At 44.5% G+C, this 20,768-nt stretch overlaps 1 protein-coding gene across 2 annotated transcripts in view; it reads left to right on the top strand.

Moving 5' to 3' along the window:
* Positions 1 to 20,768, top strand: part of sh3bp2 (SH3-domain binding protein 2) — a 170,172-nt gene that overhangs the window by 63,022 nt on the left and 86,382 nt on the right. The window contains exons 3-4 of one of the 2 annotated variants that reach the window (XM_068029233.1): positions 9,509 to 9,651; positions 10,605 to 10,707. In XM_068029233.1, coding sequence (XP_067885334.1) covers positions 9,513 to 9,651; positions 10,605 to 10,707 — 242 coding nt within the window. In that variant the 5' untranslated portion in view covers positions 9,509 to 9,512. Of the gene's footprint in view, positions 1 to 9,508; positions 9,652 to 10,604; positions 10,708 to 20,768 lie in introns of those variants that run through there. The other variant, XM_068029234.1, reaches the window with a different exon arrangement.

Here is a 20,768-nt window from a genome sequence, read left to right on the forward strand (position 1 = left end):
CCCTTATAAGCATTTGTTGTTCTCCGCCCACCGATGCAAGAAGTGATATTTATAATTCAGAAATGAGGAGGAGTGAGTATAGAATGCGTAGGCGAGTGGAGATAAATAGATCTATAAATATCTTTCACAACAACAGCACTGTTGAGCTGACACATTCTTGTGTAGCAACAACACGGGCTGGAGAGCTAAGAACAGCAGTCAATCATTAAGTCCCTCGAACCTCTTTCACCACTCCGTTCGATCATGGCTGATCTGTACCTCAACTAAATCTACCGCCAGCCTTGGTTCCATAGCACCCAGTACCCTTATCTAACAAAATTCAGTTTTGAAATTTGCAGTTAACCTGCAGCCTCAGTGTTTTTTTTGGAGAGAGCATTCCATTCAATCAGATGAAAACGGGAGATACAAAAATGGGCAAATTTCCCACTCCCTGTTTTCCAACTAATATTCTTAACTCCCCTCTGCTTCCAGCTGTGGTTCAGTTGTAACCTTTCTTTCCTTTGAGTCAGAAATTTGTGTCAAGTCCAACTTTAGTGATTTAAGCATATAATCCAGGCTGCCATTCCCAGTGCATTACTGAGGGAGTGCTGCATTGTCGGAGGTGTCATCTTTTGGTTGAAATGTTAAGCGAAGGCCCCTTTTGTCTTCCCGTGTGAAAGATTCCACTGTACTGCTCTCAGAAGAGCAGGAGTTGTTTTACCCCAGTGTCTTGACCAATATTGACTAACTTCACAAAAACATTGTCTGGCCATTATCTCATTACTGTTTGTTGTATCTTGCTGTGCACAAATTTGCTGCCCTATTGCCTACATTTTGACAGTGACTGCACATCAAAATTACTTCTTTGACTGTAAAGTGCTTATGGACATCCTGTGATTGTGAAAGGTGCCTAATAGAAATGTAAATTCTTTCTTGCTTTCCCTTAAAGCCTTAGATTCTGTGACAAGGTACATGAGTGGATTCTATAGTGTGTGGGCATTCCACTCCCCAAAAGCAATGAAGGTGAAAATTAGCCCAGTGACCCTTACTCCAGCGTGAGAGTCGCTAATTTTGACTCACCCATAGAATTACATAGAATTTACAGCACAGAATCAAGCCATTCGGCCCAATGGTCTATGCTGGTGTTCAGGTTCCACACAAGCCTCGTGCCACCCTATCAAAATATCCTTGTATTCCTTTCTCCCTCATGCACTTATCTAGCCTCCACTTAAATGGATCTATGCTATTAGCCTCAACCACTTCATGTGGTAGCGAGTTCCACATTCAAACTACACTCTGGGTAAAGAAGTCTCTCCTGAATTACTTATTGGATTTATTCCCGACCATTTTATATATATATGACTCCTGCTCTTGGTCTATCCCACAAGTGGGAATCTCTTTTCTACGTCTACCCTGTCACACCCTTTCACAATTTTAATTACTTCCGTCAGGTCATTCCCCAGCCCCCTTTTCTATGGACAAAAGAGACTCAACTTGTTCAGTTTTCCTGGTAGGTGGGGTATCATCCATGTAAAATGTTTTTGCTCCTTCTCCAGTGCTTCCATATCCCTTTTGTAATATGGAAATCAGACATGTGGTCAAACCAATGTTTGATACAAAGTTTACCATGTGTGGCCAATCTGTGTGTGAATTTCAATAGTGAGTGTTCAGATTGTCAGAAACAATTACACAGAACCCACCAGTCAAACTTCAAGGAGGGATTGCTGAACAGTGATGGGATTCTTGGTCAATATTGCCTTCCCTAACCTTCGAATATTGAGGGCAATTTTAGCAGATCTTGATATCGTCCCAGTTGTGACCAGTTAAATTCAATACAGGTCATGAATTGGTCTTTATGGGTCATCTTCTCAACATCACCAGCTCGCGTTTATATAGCACCTTTAATTTAATTATCCCAAGATGCTTCATAGGAGCGTTATCAGACAAAAACTGACACTGAGCCATGTAAGGAAATATTAGGACAGGTGACCAAAACCTTAATCAAAGAGAGAGGTTTTAAGGAGTATCTTAAAGGAGGAAAAAGGAAATAAGACTTGTATTTCTATATTGCCATTTGGCCCCTCTAGCCTGCTCCGGCATTCAATAAGATCATGGCTGATCTGTTTGTGTCTCAAATTCCACACTCCCATCTACCCTCGATAACCTTTGATCTCCTTTCTTAAATGGTGAGAGGTTGGGAAGTGTTGGTGTCCAAAAGGACCTGGGTGTCCTTGTTCATGAGTCACTAAAAGCTAGCATGCAGGTGCAACAATCAATAAGGAAGGTAAATGGTATGTTGGCCTTCATCGTAAGGGGATTTGAGTGCAGAAGTAAAGATGTCTTGCTGCAATTGTATAGAGCCTTGGTGAGACTGCACCTGGAGTATTGTGTACAGTTTTGGTCTCCTTATCTAAAGAAGGATATACTTGCCATAGAGGGTGTGCAAAGGAGGTTCACCAGACTAATCCCTGGGATGGTGGGATTCTTTTAATGAGGAGAGATTGAAGAAACTGGGCCTGTATTTTCCAGAGTTTTGAAGAATGAGAGGTGATCTCAATGAAACTTAGAAAATTCTTACAGGGTATGACAGGGTGCATGTAAATAGGATGTTTCCCTGGTTGGTGAGTTTAGAACCAGCGGACACTGTTTCAGAATAAGGGTAGGGCATTTAAGACTGAGATGAGGAGGAATTTCTTCACTCGGATAGTGGTGAATCTTTGGAATTCTCTAGCCCAGAGGGCTGTGGAAGCTCAATCATTGAGCATGTTCAAGACAGAAATCGATAGAAATGATAAGGGATGTGGAGATAGTGTGGGAAAGTGGCATTGAGGTAGATGATCAGCCATGATCTAAATGAATGGTGGAGCAGGCTCAACAGGCTGAATGGCCTAATCCTGCTCCTATGTTCCTACAAAGATCTTGGCAGGTATAGGGCTGCCGGCAGTTATAGAGATAGGGAGGGGCGAGGCCATGGAACCTCGATAAGCAAGAAGGCAAAAGGGCAGGGGGATGGTGGCTTCTGTTGAGGAGCTAGAATCCATAGAGAAGTAGTGGGACCAGTGGCCATTTTCTCATTCCATGTTTCCTTATGTTTTTAATGTAAAGTATTTACTCCATGACCCCAATTTTAAATAGGCATTCTACAGCACACTCGGACTCTCTGATGACCGCCGGAGTAAAAATGGTGGCGGGCACTAAAGCATTGTGTTGGGATTGTATTATGCGAATTTAACATTTAAAACCCTTTCCACCACTTGACCCCCTTCTTTTCGTGGGGTAGGGGGAGGTGCAATCAGCACTGAGGCCTAGTATTCGACAAATAGCTACTGGTTCTCTGAGACTTTAAACTGATGCTACTTGTCACGTACTGTTTGGGAAGAGTTGTATCAGCAGGCGTGGGGTAGGGTGAGGGAATGTGTGTGATGTCATTTTTGGTGCAGAATTAGAGTGGAATGCTTCCTGTAAATATAAAAGTCAAGAAAGTGTTGTAAATGCAGATGATCATTTTATTTTTATAAATGTTGTGATCAGAAATTGTGCAGCTGTTGAAGGAAGTTGCCAGCAAGAATCATCCTTCAGTGTTGTATGTGAGGAGAACGAGTCTTTGTCATATTGGGAGGTGCTGGAGTCAGTGAACTCATGGGACACAGATTCCAGCAGCATCCACTGACCAGCCCATTCCTCTCTTTATAACCAGATGGTGGGGAGAGCATCTGATGCATTTCAGTGAATCATTTGCCTTCTCTGAATCTGTAGATGAATCACTGATAAAGAGGTGTCTGATATAAATCATGCATTATTGGATTCTTTGTTGTGTGGGAATGGAAACAGGTAAGTTATATTGCTATTTTGTATCTCATTTCCTTGTCATTTTTCTCCTCCTCTTCACTCCGAAGGCTTTGACTCCTTGGCCATTATTTATTTACGTGTAGGCCTAGGCACTAAGTGTTGGCAGGGTAATGCTGCTCATGTCATCTTCCAACATTTACACACGTATCCTGGGAAATGCGTCACCAGTAACTTGAGCCCTTCACACACGTGCTTTATAACCAAGGCATTATAGACATTATTATCGTGGTTATGTTACTTGGCTAACAATTGGGTCGAACTAATAATTCAGAGATTGTGAGTTCAAATTCCACCATAGCAGTTTGAGAATTTGAATTTTTTTTTGATTAGAGATACAGCACTGAAACAGGCCCTTCGGCCCACCGAGTCTGTGCCGAACATCAACCACCCATTTAGACTGATCCTACACTAATCCCATATTCCCACCAAACATCCCCACCTGTCCCTATATTTCCCTACCACCTACCTATACTAGTGACAATTTATAATGGCCAATTTACCTATCAACCTGCAAGTCTTTTGGCTTGTGGGAGGAAACCCACGCAGACACAGGGAGAACTTGCAAACTCCACACAGGCAGTACCCGGAATCGAACCCGGGTCCCTGGAGCTGTGAGGCTGCGGTGCTAACCACTGCGCCACTGTGCCGCCCCAAATTGAGCTTAAGAAGCAAAAAAGACTGCAATAAAAAGCTGGTATCAGTGAAAGTGACTGTGAAGCTGTCGGATTGTCATAAAAAAACAACTGGATCACGAGTGTCCTTTTAGGGAAGGAAACCTGCCGCCCTTACCTGATCTGGGGTTATATGTGACCCCAGCCCACACTAATGTGGTTGACTTTCAGCCAGCCTCTGAAGAGGCCTAGCAAACTACTCCGTGCTGCTTCACGGAACAATTCAAGAAGATTGCCCACAACCAATCACTTTCTTTGGGAACAACGGGTGGGCACTAAACGCTGGCCATGTCAGCGATGCTCACTTCGGAGAATGAATAATGGACCTCTTCTGAAGCGAGGCCACTGTTATGTTGTGGATTTAGGTCTGAGTCCATTCAGCTGATCATAGGCCAGGTTTCGGGTCGAATGCTATAATTGAGGCTCGGAAGGAAGACTTGGAAGGAAATTGGAAAAAAAATTAGGCAAAGCGACTGCACCTGCTAGAAATCCAGCAGACTCTTACCCCCTTCCCTGACCCCTTTACAAACACTGTTGACTGTGGAGATCAGGAGGGCCTTGAATTGAGCACTGCTGTGATGTCCCTTGTGGTGCCAAACCTTAATGGAGTCTTGTGTGTGAACACCTTTCCACGTGGAGTATATTACCAGTGGCCACCTGACACCAATGCAAGTTCTTAATTTCAGTGCGAATCTGCACCTGCAGGAGAGGAGAAGGATAGTTGACAGGAAAAGGAGGGTATTTTATTTTTAAATTTCAGCTGAAGAGTAGATCCATGAGGAGAGAACGTTTAGTTGAGAGTGAGTAGCTTATTGGAAAGAGAATTCCACATCTCACTAACTGCTGGTTTCCGTTGTCTCCATACAAATGTGGACCTAATGGGTTTCAAGAGGGAATTCCAGAGCTCAGGCCCAGGCAGCTGAAAGGCCTGGCCGCCAATGGTGGAGCGATTAAAATTGAGGATACGCAAGAGGCCAGAATTGGTCAAGCTTAGCGATCTCGGGGTTTTAGGGCTGGAGGAGGTTGCATAGATAGGGAGGGGCGAGCTCATGGAGGGATTTGAAAACCAAAATGAGAATTTTAAAATCGTGGTGTTGCCAGACTGGGTTTTCCCAGTTCCTTTGCTATGAGCATGCAAAGTAGACACTGGGAAAAGGTTTAGAAATAGATTGGAATGTTCATGGTCACCAGCAGATCTTGAAACATTTTCTCGCAGCATCAACATCTGGGAAAATGTTAACATTGGAAGTTTGTTTGGCATTCTTCCATCTGTGAAAGATGTTGGACATGCAGTAAATAATCCACTTAGGTGGGGTGTCTTTTGATGCACCTTTGCTGATGGCTGTGAAGGCCAATCCTTGAGAGGCAGGTTCTGCCACAAGTGCTGCACGTGAAGCTGCCAAGTAACTCTGTGAGTTGTTGTTTTTGACGTTGGCTCCTGTTGCCAAGCATACCCAAGGGCCTTCTGTATGGTGAGGTAGCTGGGGCCAGACGACCAGTGGGGAGCCCAAAGCTCCACATCAAGGATGCTTGTAAGCATGAGATGAAGGCCCTAAATGCTGACTATCACACACTGGAGTCACTAGCTGGCGAAAGAGTGAAATGGTGACACATCCTGTGGACTAGTGTGCACTACCACGACAACCAACATTGGAAGAGGATGCATGCTATTGAGAAACTGTTTCAAGCACTGCTCATCACAATATGGCATCACAGAGTGCAACTGAAAAATGACAAATATGCAACAGGCAAGTTAGATTCTGAAAAGACAAGTAAGCATTTCACGTGAGAATTCCTGCATCAGTCCATTCTGATGAAAGGTCCAAGTCTGAAAATTTAACCTGTCAAATTCTTATTGACAGACCCCAGGTGCCTCAGTGAGTTTATTCAATGGGTGCTTACTGACCTACATTGGCTCCCTGTCTGGCAACACCACGATTTAAAAATTCTCATTCTGGTTTTCAAATCCTTCCATAACCTTTCCCCTTCCTATCTCTATAATCCTCAGACCTACAACCCTCTGAAATATCTGCGCTTCTCCAATTCTGGTCTCTTGCATATCCCCGATTTTCTTCGCCTCACCGTTGGTAGCTGCCTTGGCTCAAAGCTCTGGAATTCCCTCTCTAAACCTCTCCGCCTCGCTAAATGATTATAGCACCTTTCACAACATCACAGAGCATGTTACAATTACTGTATGAAACATAGCCAATTTATGCATGGAAAGCTCCCACAAACAGCAATATGATAAAGACCACTTTAGTTGGTTGAGGGATAAATATTGGCCAGGACACCAGGGATAACTCCCCTGCTCTTTTGTGAAATAGTGCTGTGGGATCTTTTCCGTCCATCAGAGAGGACAGACGAGGCCTCCCAACAGTGTAGCATTCCCCCAGTACTGCTGCAGAGTGTCAGCCTGGATTTTGTGCTTAAGTCTCTGGATTGGGACCTTTATAAATCATTGGTTAGACCTCAGCTAGAGTATTGTGTTTATTTTAGAAAGGACATTAAATCCTTGATGAAGGTGCAGAGGAGATTTACCAGAATGGTACCAGGGATGGGGGCTTTAGTTATCTGGAGTGGAGAGGTTAAGCTGTTCAAAACTGTGAAAAGTTTTGATAAAGTGAACAATGGGAGAAACTTCTTCCACTGGCAGAAAGCTCACTGATCAGAGGACACAGATTTAAGATAATTGTCAAAAAAGCTAGGGAGATAAGAAATGTTTTGACTCAGCAGGTTTTTATGATCTGGAATGCATTGGCTGAAAGGGTAGTAGAAGCAGAATCAATGGTAACTTTCAAAAAGGAATTGGAACTGTACTTAAAAAGGAAACTTTTGCAGAGCAATGGGGAAAGAGCAAGGGAGTAGGACTAATTGGTATGTGTTTGAGAGTTCGCACAGGCACGAGGGGCCGAATGGTCTCCTTGTATGCTGTATGATTCTGTAAAGAGAATGTCCAGCCAACTTGGTCTTGTCTACTTCCAATCAGAATGGGCCACCTCTTGCCTATCTCCAAGTGAAAACTATTTTTAAAATGGAGTATGTTGGCATAGCGGTTATGTTGCTGAACTAGGAATCCAGAGGCCTAGACTAATAATCTGGAGACATAAATTCAAATTCCATCTCGGCTACTGGGGAATTTAAAGTCAGTTAATGAAATAAATCTGGAATAAAAAGCTAGTACATTACTGGTGATCAGGAAACTACTGGATTGATGTAAGCACCCATCTGATTCAGTAATGTCCTCCGGAGATGAAAATCTGCTGTCCTTACCTGGTCTGCCCTATATGTGACTACAGACCCACACCAACTCTTAACTGTCCTCTGAAATGGCCTAGCAAGCCACTTAGTTGTACAGAGATTTGCAATGAATGCTGGCCTTGCCAGCAATGCCCAAATCCTGTGGGTGAATTAAAAAATGATTGGTATGCTGGTTGTGGGCTCCAAAGAAAGACAAACTTATTTATATCGCACCCTTTGGGAATTCAGGATACTGGGGATAACTCGTATATTCTTCTTTGAAATAGTACCACGGGATCTTCTTTGCCCACTTCCGAGGCAAATGGGGTCTCAGTTTAATGCCTCATCAAAATAGATATTGTGATGGGAGGGGTTTCAATATGCTTGTTCTGAATGAATAAGCCAGTAAAGCCTTCCACGTTTTTGTCTATCGTGTGACCTTACGTTACTAAATCTGTTCTCAAAGTCCAAATCTGATCATAACGGGCGTGTCAGCAAAGTTAACGCCCATGGAATAACCGGGACAGTGGCAGCATGGATATAAGTTGACTGAGTGACAGGAAACAGAGTAGGGGGTGAATAGTTGCTTTTCAGACTGGAGGAAGGTGTCTAGTGCGGTTCCTAGGGTCAGTATTGGGGTCACTACTTTTCTTGATATATATTAATGACTAGACTTGGGTGTGCAAGGAACAATTTCAAAATTTACAGATGACACAAAACCTGGTGATATTGTGAACTGTAAGGAGGATAGTGATAGACTTCAAGAGAACATAGACAAGCTGGTGGAATGGGCGGACACCTGGCAGATGTAATTTAATGCAGACAAGTGTGAAGTCATACATTTTGGTAGGAAAAATGAGGGAAGGCAATATAAAATAAAGGATATAATTCTAAAGGGAATGCAGGAGCAGAGGGACCTGGGGGTAGATGTGCACAGCTTGTTGAAGGTGACAGGGCAGGTTGAGAAAGCAGTTAATAAGGCATACAGGTCCTGGGCTTTATAAGTAGAGGCATCGAGTACAAAAGCATGGAAGTTATGATGAATCTTTATTTTTTTAAAAACTGGTTCGGCCTCAACTGGAATATTGTGTCCAATTCTGGGCACACATTTTAGGAATGATAAGAAGTCACTGAAGAGGGTGCAGAAAAGATTTGCGAGAATGGTTCCAGGGATGGGGAACTTTAGTTACGTGGATAGATTGGAGAAGCTGGGGTGGTTGTCCTTAGAGAAGAGAAGGTTGAGAGGAGATTTGATAGAGGTATTCAAAATCATAAGGCATCTGGACAGAGTAAATAGGGAGAAACCGCTCCCATTGGTGGAAGCATCGAGGACTACAGGACACTGATTTAAGGTGAATGGCAAAAAAACCAAAGGCGACATGAGGAAAACCTTTTTACACAGTGAGTGGTTAGGATCTGGAATGCCTGAGAATGTGCTTTCAAAACATTGTGGCTTTCAAAAGAGAATTGGATGATTATCTGCATAGAAAAAAATGGCAGTGCTACAGGGAAAAGGCCAGTGAGTAGGACTAGCTGAATTGCTTTTGCAGAGAGCTGGCACGGACAGGACCACTGAATGGCCTTCTGTGCTGTAACCATTCTATGATTTCGTAATGATAAAAATGTAAGTAAGCAGAAGTCTAAAACCCAGTAATCCCTGAGGTCGGGTTAAGTAACTGTTGGATAATAGGTTGCAGTAATGAATTGGTCCTGTTCGGGCTGGTGTGAATTTAATGGATAACCAGTAATTTTTGATAGTTGTTTTGTTTCAGCGCAATGACCACTGGAGCAGAGGAGAACTGGCCGATGCCAATGCGAGCGATTGGAGCCCAGAACCTCCTCACCATGCCGGGAGGGGTTACACTGTCTGGTTACCTCCATAAAAAAGGAGGCTCCCAATGGAAGATCATGAAGTGTAAGTTCATTAGCCAGCCAAAGTTTTTCGAGTTTATCAAATCAATTTCTTCACCTCCTTCTGCCCCTGGTGCCAGGTATAGAGTGTCTTCCTCTTCCAATGCCAGCCTTCTTTACATCCCCTATCCTCTCTTCAACTGTACCCTCACACCCTAATTCTTTTCCCGCCATCTCTGTGAAACTCTTCAGGATGATTCCCTATATTAAAAGCGTTTTAAGAAATGCAAGTTGTTGTCATTTGTTCATGTTCATGAGATTAAAAACAATGATAGGGAGATAAATATTGGCCAGCACATGCAGAGAACTCCCCTGCTCTTCTTTGCCATTATGGGCACGTAAGGCAAAGCCTCGTTTTAAGATTTCATCCGAATGTTTGATAATATGATCCATGCGAATGATGTTTGATGGTAATTTGTTTTTCGAAGCTGAAATGTCCACTTCTGCCAGTCCTACACACTCTTCCTCTCCTGAGGGCTGGAGATCACACTTCCACTGAGACTGGCAGGCATTTCTGAAACCAGCAGCTGTAGAAATCCAACCAACTGTCTCTCCAATTTCTCTGCTTCCCTGTGGGAGTGAAGCCTGGTCTTTGGCTACTCTTCCCCCACCAAGGAGATGAGAGAACCAGTTATCACAAAAGGAGGCCATTTGGCCAATTGTACCTGTGCCAGCTCTTTGAAAGAGCTATCTTCTACACTTTCCTCATAGTCTGGCAAAATTTTCCATTTCAAGTATTTATCCAGCTCCCTTTTGAAAGTTACTGCTGAATCTGCCTCCACCAGTCTTTCAGGCAGTGCATAATAAATATTTAGGTAGACGAATATTAATAGTTCATTCCTGCTCTGATTTTTAAATTGATTTTGTCTTCTCCATTCACTCGGTCACCTAGCTTCCTTACTTCACCCCAAGGCCAGTCTTTACTGTTATAAATTTGATTTTTATTTATGATTTCAGGGCCACTGCGATTTGTCATCATTCACAAAGGCTGCATTTACTACTTCAAATCCAGCACTGCAGCCTATCCACAGGGAGCGTTCTCTTTGAATGGTTACAACAGGTCAGTACCCAGCAACTATATTACCTGTATCAGACCTTCCCCACTGCGGTTAAAGCAGGTTGGTGGGTGGGTGGGTGCTGGGGCCAGTGAGTGTGTTTCCGCTGATTGATCATTTTATCCTGTGAAATCCATCTGGTTCACTAATGTCCTTTAGGGAAGGAAATCTGCTGTCCTTACCTGGTCTGGCCTACATGTGACTCCAGACCCACAGCAATGTGGTTCACTCTTAACTGCCCTCTGAAATGGCCTAGCAAGCCACTCAGTTGTCGAGGGCAATTAAGATGGGCAACAAATGTTGGCCTTGCCAGTGACACCCGCATCCTAGAAAAGAATAAAAAAAATTCCAGAACACTGCTATGAGCAAACACGATTCACCATTCAAAAATTTGTGAGTTTTTTTCATTGTCTTTGAGCACTTTGATCATTAGTAATAAAAATATTGGAGATGGAATCAAAAGGCTGCTTAACACACAGTCAAAAATCATCAAATCAGGTAACTAAGAGCATACTCACATTCCAGTTGGCCACGGGAAGGCAGGACACTACCAGGATGGTGGTAATGGGCGGCCAATTGAGGGGGGATGGTGTGGTTGGAGGCAGGAGGTCATGTGATGAAACTTCTGCTAATGTGTCCAACCAGAGTTGGCAATCCTAGGTCCCGATGACATAGTAGGGACCCTTCCTGCTTCTGTGAAGAAGGGCCTCGGCAGCTTATGGACTGGCGTTTTTGCTGCCTGCTTAGTAGAGCAGGTTAAAGTTGGGAGGCTTGGTTCCTGCCGACTCTAGGAAGGTTAGGCAACCCGAAAGATTTTAATTGTCCAATTGTCTGGTTTCTGCTGGAAAGGAGGAATTTAAAATTGCGCTTTTTTATAAATTATTGAGAAAGACGACGCTCCTGCCACCCTCTAAACATTAAATGTTTGGCAGCCTTGACCAGATGCTTGTATCAACATGCATGTGCAGAGTATGCCCATTTTGGGTATTGTGTTACTTATACAGAGGAAATGTGACACAGCTCTTCCAGCTGCACATTACACCTTACAGATAGGTGGCCTTAGATCAGTGTTGTGGTGTTGCTGGATTGCTAAGTCCAGCTTTGGGCCCGAGTGGAATATGGACATCAGGGAGGCATTTTGCAGTGAGTCGACTTTGCTGCTTCAAAATTACCAAAGTATCATAGCCATTCCTGAAAGAGTCTGCTGTTAGAGGCTGCTCAGTGATGCTGCTCCTGTTGTTGTATAAAGGAAATGCTTGTTCTAAAGATAGCCTGTTCTAGATAGAAGCAGGACTGTGGCTTCCCCTTTGCAACTCATAGACACAGGACGTCGACCACATTCAGATCAGTGTGCCACATCATTACACAGTATGCAGGGTCTTTTGTAGAGGTTAAGCTGGTTCATTTAAAAAATCTATGCAAATCACTTCTGCTTTCCCCTCCATCCTGCCCCTCTGCAACTCTTTGTTACCAAGATACAGATCCATGTGCCCTCCACTATTAAGAATTGGTTGTTCCTGTAACGAAAGAAAGAAAGATTTTGCATGTACATAGCATCTTTCAGGACTTCGAAAAGTGCTTTACAGTCAATGAAGTATTTTTGAACTGTAGTCACTGTTGTAATGTAGAGAACCCAGCAGCCAATTTGCACCCAGCAAGCTCCCACAACCAGCTATGAAATAAATGACCAGATCATCTGTTTTAGGTGATGGTTGACAGATAATATTGGCCAGTAGATCAGGGACACTATCTCTTCTCTTTGAATAGTGGCCATGGAATCTTCAATGTTCACCTGAGAGGACAAATGGGGCCTTGGTTTAACATCTCATCCAAAAGATGGCACCTCTGACAATTCCCATAGTACTGCACTGAAGTGTCAGCCTGGATTTTGTGCTGAAGCATTTGGAGAGGGACCTGAATCCAGGCATGAAACTTGAACTGTAGCATGGTCCTTGTAGGTGACCCTCAATAGATTCAATCGGACTGGGTGGAGAATGAAAGCAGAGCTCAATCAACACACACAAACACACATCAGTGGAGAAGTGGTGAGTAAGTGAAAATTCCAAAGAACATTCCCTTATAAATCATTAAGAAAATCATGTAGGTGTAGAGATCAGGGAGGGGGATTGTGATATAGTTGAATATATTAGCATTGAAAGGGAGGAAGTATTAGCTGTATTAGCGGGCTTAAAAGTGGATAAATCCCCAGGCCCAGATGAGATGTATCCCAGGCTGTTATGTGAGGCAAGGGACGAGATAGCAGGGGCTCTGACACAAATTTTGAAATCCTCTCTGGCCACAGAAGAGGTACCAGAGGATTGGAGGACAGCAAATGTGGTGCCATTATTCAAGAAGGGTAGCAGGGATAAACCCGGTAATTACAGGCCAGTGAGTCGTAACATCAGTGATTGGGAAACTATTGGAAAAAATTCTGAGGGACAGGATTAATCTCCACCTGGAGAGGCAGGGATTAATCAGGGATAGTCAGCATGGCTTTGTCAGGGGGAGATCGTGTCTAACTAACTTCATTGAATTTTTTGAGGCTGTGACTAGATGCATAGATGAGGAAGAAACTTTTTCCCTTAGCGGAGGGGTCGATAACCACAGGGCATCTTCTTTGGCCTCCTTGTCTTGAGAGACGATGGGTAAGCGCCTGGAGGTGGTCAGTGGTTTGTGAAGCAGCGCCTGGAGTGGCTATAAAGGCTAATTCTAGAGTGACAGACTCTTCCACAGATGCTGCAGATAAAATTGGTTGTCGGGGCTGTTACACAGTTGGCTCTCCCCTTGCGCTTCTGTTATTTTTCCTGTCAACTGCTCAGTCTCTTCGACTCGCCGTTCTTTAGCCCTGCCTTTATGGCTGTCTGCCAGCTCTGGCAATCACTGGCAACTGACTCCCATGACTTGTGTTCAATGTCACATGACATCATGTCGCGTTTGCAGACGTCTTTAAAGCGGAGACATGGACGGCCGGTGGGTCTGATACCAGTGACGAGCTCGCTGTACTATGTGTCCTTGGGGATCCTGCCATTTTCTATGCGGCTCACATGGCCAAGCCATCTCAAGCGCCGCTAGCTCAGTAGGATGTTTATGCTGGGGATGTTGGCCACCTCGAGGACTTCTGTGTTGGAGATACGGTCCTGCCACCTGATGCCTAGGATTCTCCGGAGGCAGCAAAGATGGAATGAATTGAGACGTCGCACTTGGCTGCCGTACGTTATCCAGGCCTCACTGCAGTAGAGCAAGGTACTGAGGACACAGGCTTGATACACTCGGACTTTTGTGTTCCGTGTCCGTGTGCCATTTTCCCACACTCTCTTGGACTGTCTGGACATAACAGTGGAAGCCATTCCCATGCGCTTGTTGATTTCTGCATCGAGAGACAGGTTACTGGTGATAGTTGAGCCTAGGTAGGTGAACTCTTGAATCACTTGCAGAGCATGGTCACCAATATTGATAGATGGACTATTTCTGACGTCCTGTCCCATGATGTTCATTTTCTTGAGGTGATGATTAGGCCAAATTCGTTGCGGGCAGCCGCAAACCTGTTGATGAGATTGTGCAGACACTCTTCAGTGTGAGATGTTAATGCAGCATCGTCAGCAAAGAGAAGTTCCCTGATGAGGACTTTCCGTACTTTGGTCTTCGCTCTTAGACGGGCAAGGTTGAACAACCTGCCACCTGATCTTGCGTGGAGGAAAATTCCTTCTTCTGAAGACTTGACCGCATGTGAGAGCAGCAGGGAGAAGAAGATCCCAACAGTGTAGGTGCGAGAACACAGCCCTGTTTCACACCACTCACGATAGGAAAGGGGTCTGATGAGGCGCCTCTATGCTGAATTGTGCCTTTCATTATTGTCATGGAATGAGGTGTTGATACTGAGTAGCTTTGGTGGACATCAGATCTTTTCTAGTAGTCTGAAGAGACCACGTCTGCTGACGAGGTCAAAGGCTTTGGTGAGATCAATGAAAGCAATGTAGAGGGACATCTGGCATTTCTCCTGTATCTGATGAAGGGAGAACAGCATGTCAATGGTGGATCTCTCTGCTCGAAAGCCGCACTGTGCCTCAGGGTAGACGCGCTCAGCCAGCTTCTGGAGCCTGTTTAAAATGACTCGAGCGAAGACTTTCCCCACTATGCTGAGCAGGGAGATTCCACGGTAGTTGTTGCAGTCACCGCGGTCACTTCTTATAGAGGGTGATGATATTGGCATCGCGCATGTCCTGTGGTACTGCTCCCTCATCCCAGCACAAGCAAAGCAGTTCGTGGAGTGCTGAATGTATCGCAGGCTTGGCACTCTTGATTATTTCAGGGGCTTTTCCACTGGCTAGAGAATCAATGGCATCACTGAGTTCCGATTTTGTTTGTCCAGCTCATCCATGACTGGCAGAGACTGGGCTGCATTGAGGGCGGTCTCAGTGACCACATTTTCCCTGGAGTACAGTTCTAGGTATCCACCCAGTGTTTCAATTGCTTGCATTGGTCAGTGATTGTGTCCCCTGATTTAGATTTAAGGGGGGCAATTTTCTTGATTGTTGGCCCAAAAGCTCTCTTAATGCCATCATACATTCCTATAATGTTTCCGGTGTTGGAGGCCAGCTGAGTACGACAAATGTACAGGGGGCATAGATTTAAGGTAAGGGGTAGGAGGTTTAGAGGGGATTTGAAGAAACATTTTTTCACCCAGAGGGTGGTTGGAATCTGGAACGGACTTCCTGAAAAGGTGGTAAAGGCAGGAACCCTCACAACATTTAAGAAGTATTTAGATGAGCACTTGAAACGCCATAGCATACAAGGCTGCGGGCCAAGTGCTGGGAAATGGGATTAGAGTAGTTAGGTGCTTGATGGCCGGCAAGGACACGATGGGCCGAAGGACCTGTTTCTGTGCTGTATAACTCTATGACTCTATGTATACTCTATCAAAACCTTTCATAATTTTAAAACCTCTATTAGGTCTCCCCTCAACCTTCTCTTTTCGAGAGAGAAGAGACCCAGCTTGTTGATCCCTTCCCGATAAGTATAACCTCTGGTATCATTCTTGTAAATCTTGTTTGTCCCCTCTCCAGTGCCTTTCTATCCTTTCTGTAATAGAGCTACTAGTAACGTACTCAGTATTCTGCGTGTGGCCTAACCGTGGTTCGGTATAAATTGAACGTGACTTCTCCGCTTTTCAATTCTAGCTATCTCGAAATAAAGTCTCGTGCTTGGTTTGCTTTTGTTATGGTCATTATTGACCTGTTTTGCAACTTTCAGTGATTTATGTATTTGTATTTCCAGATCCCTTTGCTCCTCTATTCCATTGATATTTTTATTTTCCAAGTAATATGTGGCCCTTAGTTTTCTCACCAAAGTGTAATACCTCCCACTTATTTGTGCTAAAATTCATTTGTTAATTATATATCCATTCTGCAAGTTTATTAAGATCTTCTTGTGACTGTCTTGTAAGTAGGATCTCTTAGAGAGTGTGTCCATTCAGAATTTGCACTGGTCACCAATAAGCATTATGTTTATATATCTTGAATAGATGAATCAAGTAATGTACAGGCGTAGATTATGCTGCTCATCTTTGCATGTTACACTGGAATACACCAACACTAGGACCCTGTAGAATCTTTGTTCACTATGTCTATGGTAATGCAGTCTTTGAGAGATTTTGAGCCTTCCATTGCAAGCACAGTGACCTCATTTACACCAGCCTCTCCTTCTGCTCCCTCCCTCCCAACCCCGCCTTTCTGCTCCTTGTTTCCGGAAAGCACAGCCTCACACAAAGGGACTGTCTTATGCTGCACACAAATGGCTAGTCAACATGTGTGAGCGTGGACAGTGAAGGGCTTAGGCTCCCAGTGGAGAGTCTTGCTGAGTGGAAGCCCATATTGAAAATTTGGGACATGGGCCGGAATTTCCCGCCCACACCAAAAAAGTCAGGGGCAAGCCTGCCTTTGCCTGGCCTGAAAGCTACACTGTAATTTTACATGGCACAGGCCCTTAATTGGCCTCCGTTGGGATTTCCGCCCCTCTGAGGCAGGAAGTCCTGCCTCCAAGAGCTGACAGCTGCTCAGTTCCAGTGGCACCTCTGGGAGCAGTGGCCACTACTGGGAATGCACCCAGCAAGAGCAGCCAGCATGGATGCCAGCCTAAAACAGGCGAGTGGGGGTCGGGCCTTGCTAGGAATAATCTGCTGGGTGTGTGAGTCAGAATTTAGGACAGGCGGGTTAGATTTAGGTAGAGCTGCCCTTACTGATGGCTGATTTACTGTTTAGAAATGTGGCTGTCGTAGCCAATTGTCATGCTGTTACAGGCACCATGGCTGAAACAAGCGAACTGGGGGACCAAACCTAGCCTGTTCAATTCAGATATTCGCCAGCTAAAGTAGCTGAGTCATTGGTGGGGGAGTGGGGAAGGCTGGCCTTTATTTATTTAAGGACACCTGTCTTAGTATGACATATTATACCCTGTTAGAATGGCGAAAATGGGTAGGCACAGTATGTGACTTGAAGCCAGATTCACTCTGCTACTGTAACACCTAGAGGCAGGTCCTGTAAATAGTTGGCTCTGTACTGTATATAATATCTGTTTAATAAACCTGTTTGAGATCTTCAACCAGCTGGACTCCATGCATCTTATTTATGTTGCATCAGACAACATAAGAAGAACTTATTACATGGTGGCAGCTGTGGTGAGAAGATAAAGTCTAAGATTGAAGACCACAGGTCAAACAGCTCTGAAAACAACCTTTCCTACAGCCAGAAGAAAGTTTTAAAAAAAAAAGTACTGGTCCAAACAGGGAAAGAAGAAAACACTTATCTGAAGCTGTAGAAGACTGTGCTGAACGACAGGCTGCAAATCAATCACTGCAATCGGGTCAGTCATTGTCCCGATGGTCCAAGAATCCCCATTGAAAAAAGATTTGAGGTGCTTGCAAAGTTTTTTTTTAAAAGGCTCAGTAAAAAAAACACAGGGAAAACCCAATTCCTATCTCTGGCTGATGGATTGTTCTCGAGGGCTCTCCTCCCAGGCTGATTGAAGTCGTCACCATTACAAGAGGCACCTGACAGCAAAACATGCAGGAATCCTCCATTCGCGCAGCTCGCAGCTAAAGCTTAAAAAAATGTTATCAAACCACTTGAGAATGAAGACCTTTCATTCACTCAGCCAGAGTTAAAAAAAAACCTCATAAAACCACTCAAGTGTTAAAAATTGCCTATTGAATGGCTGTATAAACAAACTCTAGCAGGTGCTACCAGGTGTGGACTAGACGAGGGTGCTGGATGCTAGATAAACAGACAACCACTGCTAAACACCTGCTCCTGTCAATCAAAGCAGCTAAGAGTTGTTTTTAAAGGAAAAGCAGTACAGTCATAGAACAAGTCTTAAAGCAAATTTTATTTATTTATTTTATTTAATATACAGCACTGAAACAGGCCCTTTGGCCCACTGAGTCTGTGGTGACCATCAACCACCCATTTATACTAATCCTGCATTAATCCCATTACCCTCTCACATCCCCACCTTCCCTCAATTCCCCTACCACCTACCTATACTAGGGGCAATTTACAACAGCCAATTTACCCATCAACCTGCAAGTCTTTGGCTGTGGAAGGAAACCGGAGCACCCGGTGAAAACACACGTGGTCACAGGGAGAACTTGCAAACTTCGCACAGGCAGTACCCAGAATCGAACCCAGGTCGCTGGAGCTGTGAGGCTGCGGTGCTAACCACTGCGCCACTTATGTAAAAGAACAGCAGGAAGCTGGATGTCAAATTTCCCAGCATGAACTGGAAGGCCATGGATATCCGAGTTCCAACTTGTCAAACAAAGAATGCAGTTATGCTTCACTGACAAAGCAACTGTAGAACCAGAAAAGCAAGCTGTAAAAATTCTGATACCAGTTGGAAATGAATACCTCAGGCATATCAGAAAGATCCTGCAAAGATATGGAAAGTACTGGAAGATCAACTCTAATTAAGAGTGAATTTCAGAATTCACAACAACAACCACAGGAATCAATCGACCAGTTTGTCAGTAGATGCCGTTGTAAGGGCAACAAATGCGAGTTTTCAGAAGCTGAGCTGTCAGACTGAATAATGGAGTTGGTGATTGTATCAACACCCACTGAAGTGTTTCTGAAAGACCTCTTGTGGGAAAATAAAAAGTCACAGCATTGATGCACTGCTGGAAGATGGCAGGAAATACGAAGCCATTGTAGCTGGACAACAGCATCTGCAAGAACTAGGTGCAGCTAACCGTATCAGCACAATAACCAGGTTGAAAAGAGCAAGCAAGCTGTGTGGTAAATGTGGTTGGTTCCATTCACGACGACATCCTGCAGTTCAAAGCCTGTGCAAGGTGTGCGGTGCAAAAGGACACTGGGCTCACCTATATTTTTTATTTGTTCCTGGGATGTGGGCATCGGTGGCTAGGCCAGCATTTATTACCCATCCCTAATTGCCCTAGAGAAGGTGATGGTGAGCTGACTTCTTGAACCGCTGCAGTCCATGTGGGGTAGGTACATCCACAGTGCTGTTAGGAAGGGAGTTCCAGGATTTTGACCCAGTGACAGTGAAGGAACAACAATATAGTTCCAAGTCAGGATGGTGTGTGGCTTGGAGGGGAACTTGCAGGTGGTGGTGTTTGAGCTGCACCCATCCAGGCAAGTCGAGAGTATTCCATCACAGTCCTGACTTGTGCCTTGCAGATGGTGAACAGGCTTTGGGGAGTCAGAAGGTGAGTTACTCACCGTAGGATTCCGAGCCTCTGACTTGCTCTTGTAGTTTCTGATCAATGGTAACCCCCAAGATGTTGAAAATGGGGGATTTAGTGATGGTAATTCCATTAAATGACAAGGGGAGATGGTTAGATTCTCTCTTGTTGCAGATGGTCACTGCCTGGCACTTGTGTGGTGCGAATGTTTTCCGCAGGGTTGATGGGGCTGGGTTTGCGTGGTCGTTTCAGGTCGATGCTGGGTGGTCCGTCCAGTTTCATTCCTTATTGACTTATGCAAGAAATCTGGCTCCAAAGACAGCCAGAAGTCACCGTAGGACACAAACAAACAACAGACAGGCACAGCAACAGGACAACAGCAGAAAGGAGGGCTCCAGAGACCTGCATAAACACAAGCCGATATGAGGTCCACAGTGAAACAGAGCTGAGAGAAGGCTGAGAGAGAAGTAATTCTCAGCAGGAAGATGAACAGGCATTCCACATTGTGAACCTGACACATCATGTTGGTGAAGTCAAACAACTAGAAGCTTTTGCCACTTAGCATTACCTGCCCAAAGAAAGCTGGCAAACATACACTTGAGGTTAAGATTGACACTGACGCTAGTGCAAATATCCTACCAGTCTGAATCCTGAAAGATATGTACTGGAGTAGTTGGAAATCAATGATACAACCAACAACTACTAAGTTATCTGCATACAACGGGTCACCCATCCCGTACAGTGACACGCTAACAATGGAATGCAGTTATGGCAAGTCAACATGGAAACCACAAACATTTTACCTAGTAGACATGAGTGGACCAGTAGTGGCAGGACTGCCAGCATGCAAGAACCTCAATATAACTATCCACAAGAGCATTGCCAAGGGGAAATCTTCAGTGACTGGAACCCGCTCACAGACTCCGGCCAGCATCAAATGGTGCAGTCTGGAAACCCAGCAACAGTACAACTGTGTCGCGCCTTCACCTCTGCTATCCAGAGAACCGCCAGCATCACAAAGAACCAGAATGGGCAGGTACTGCCATGAGGCCAAGTACTCCTCCCCCAACAAGTCCTTGACCTTGAGCCCAAGACCGTCAGAAGCGGAGGATGAGGAGAGGCGATGGACATGCAATGTTCTGAGGAGGCAGAGGAGGAATGAATTGAAGCATTGTCCATTGGCTCTTAGAGATGAGGTGTTGGAACTTTCCAAGAATGATAAGACCTCAAAAGTGGTCATTTTGAGAAAAGCAACAGAGTATCTTAGGCTGAACATCAGACAACATAAAAAGAACTCTTTACATGATGACAACTCCGATTTACAGGGGAGGTTGTTCTTTATTTATTTAAGGACACCTGTCTTAATGT

Source organism: Heterodontus francisci, chromosome 4 (genome assembly GCF_036365525.1).
Source record: "Heterodontus francisci isolate sHetFra1 chromosome 4, sHetFra1.hap1, whole genome shotgun sequence".
NCBI classification, from domain to species: Eukaryota; Metazoa; Chordata; class Chondrichthyes; order Heterodontiformes; family Heterodontidae; genus Heterodontus; species Heterodontus francisci.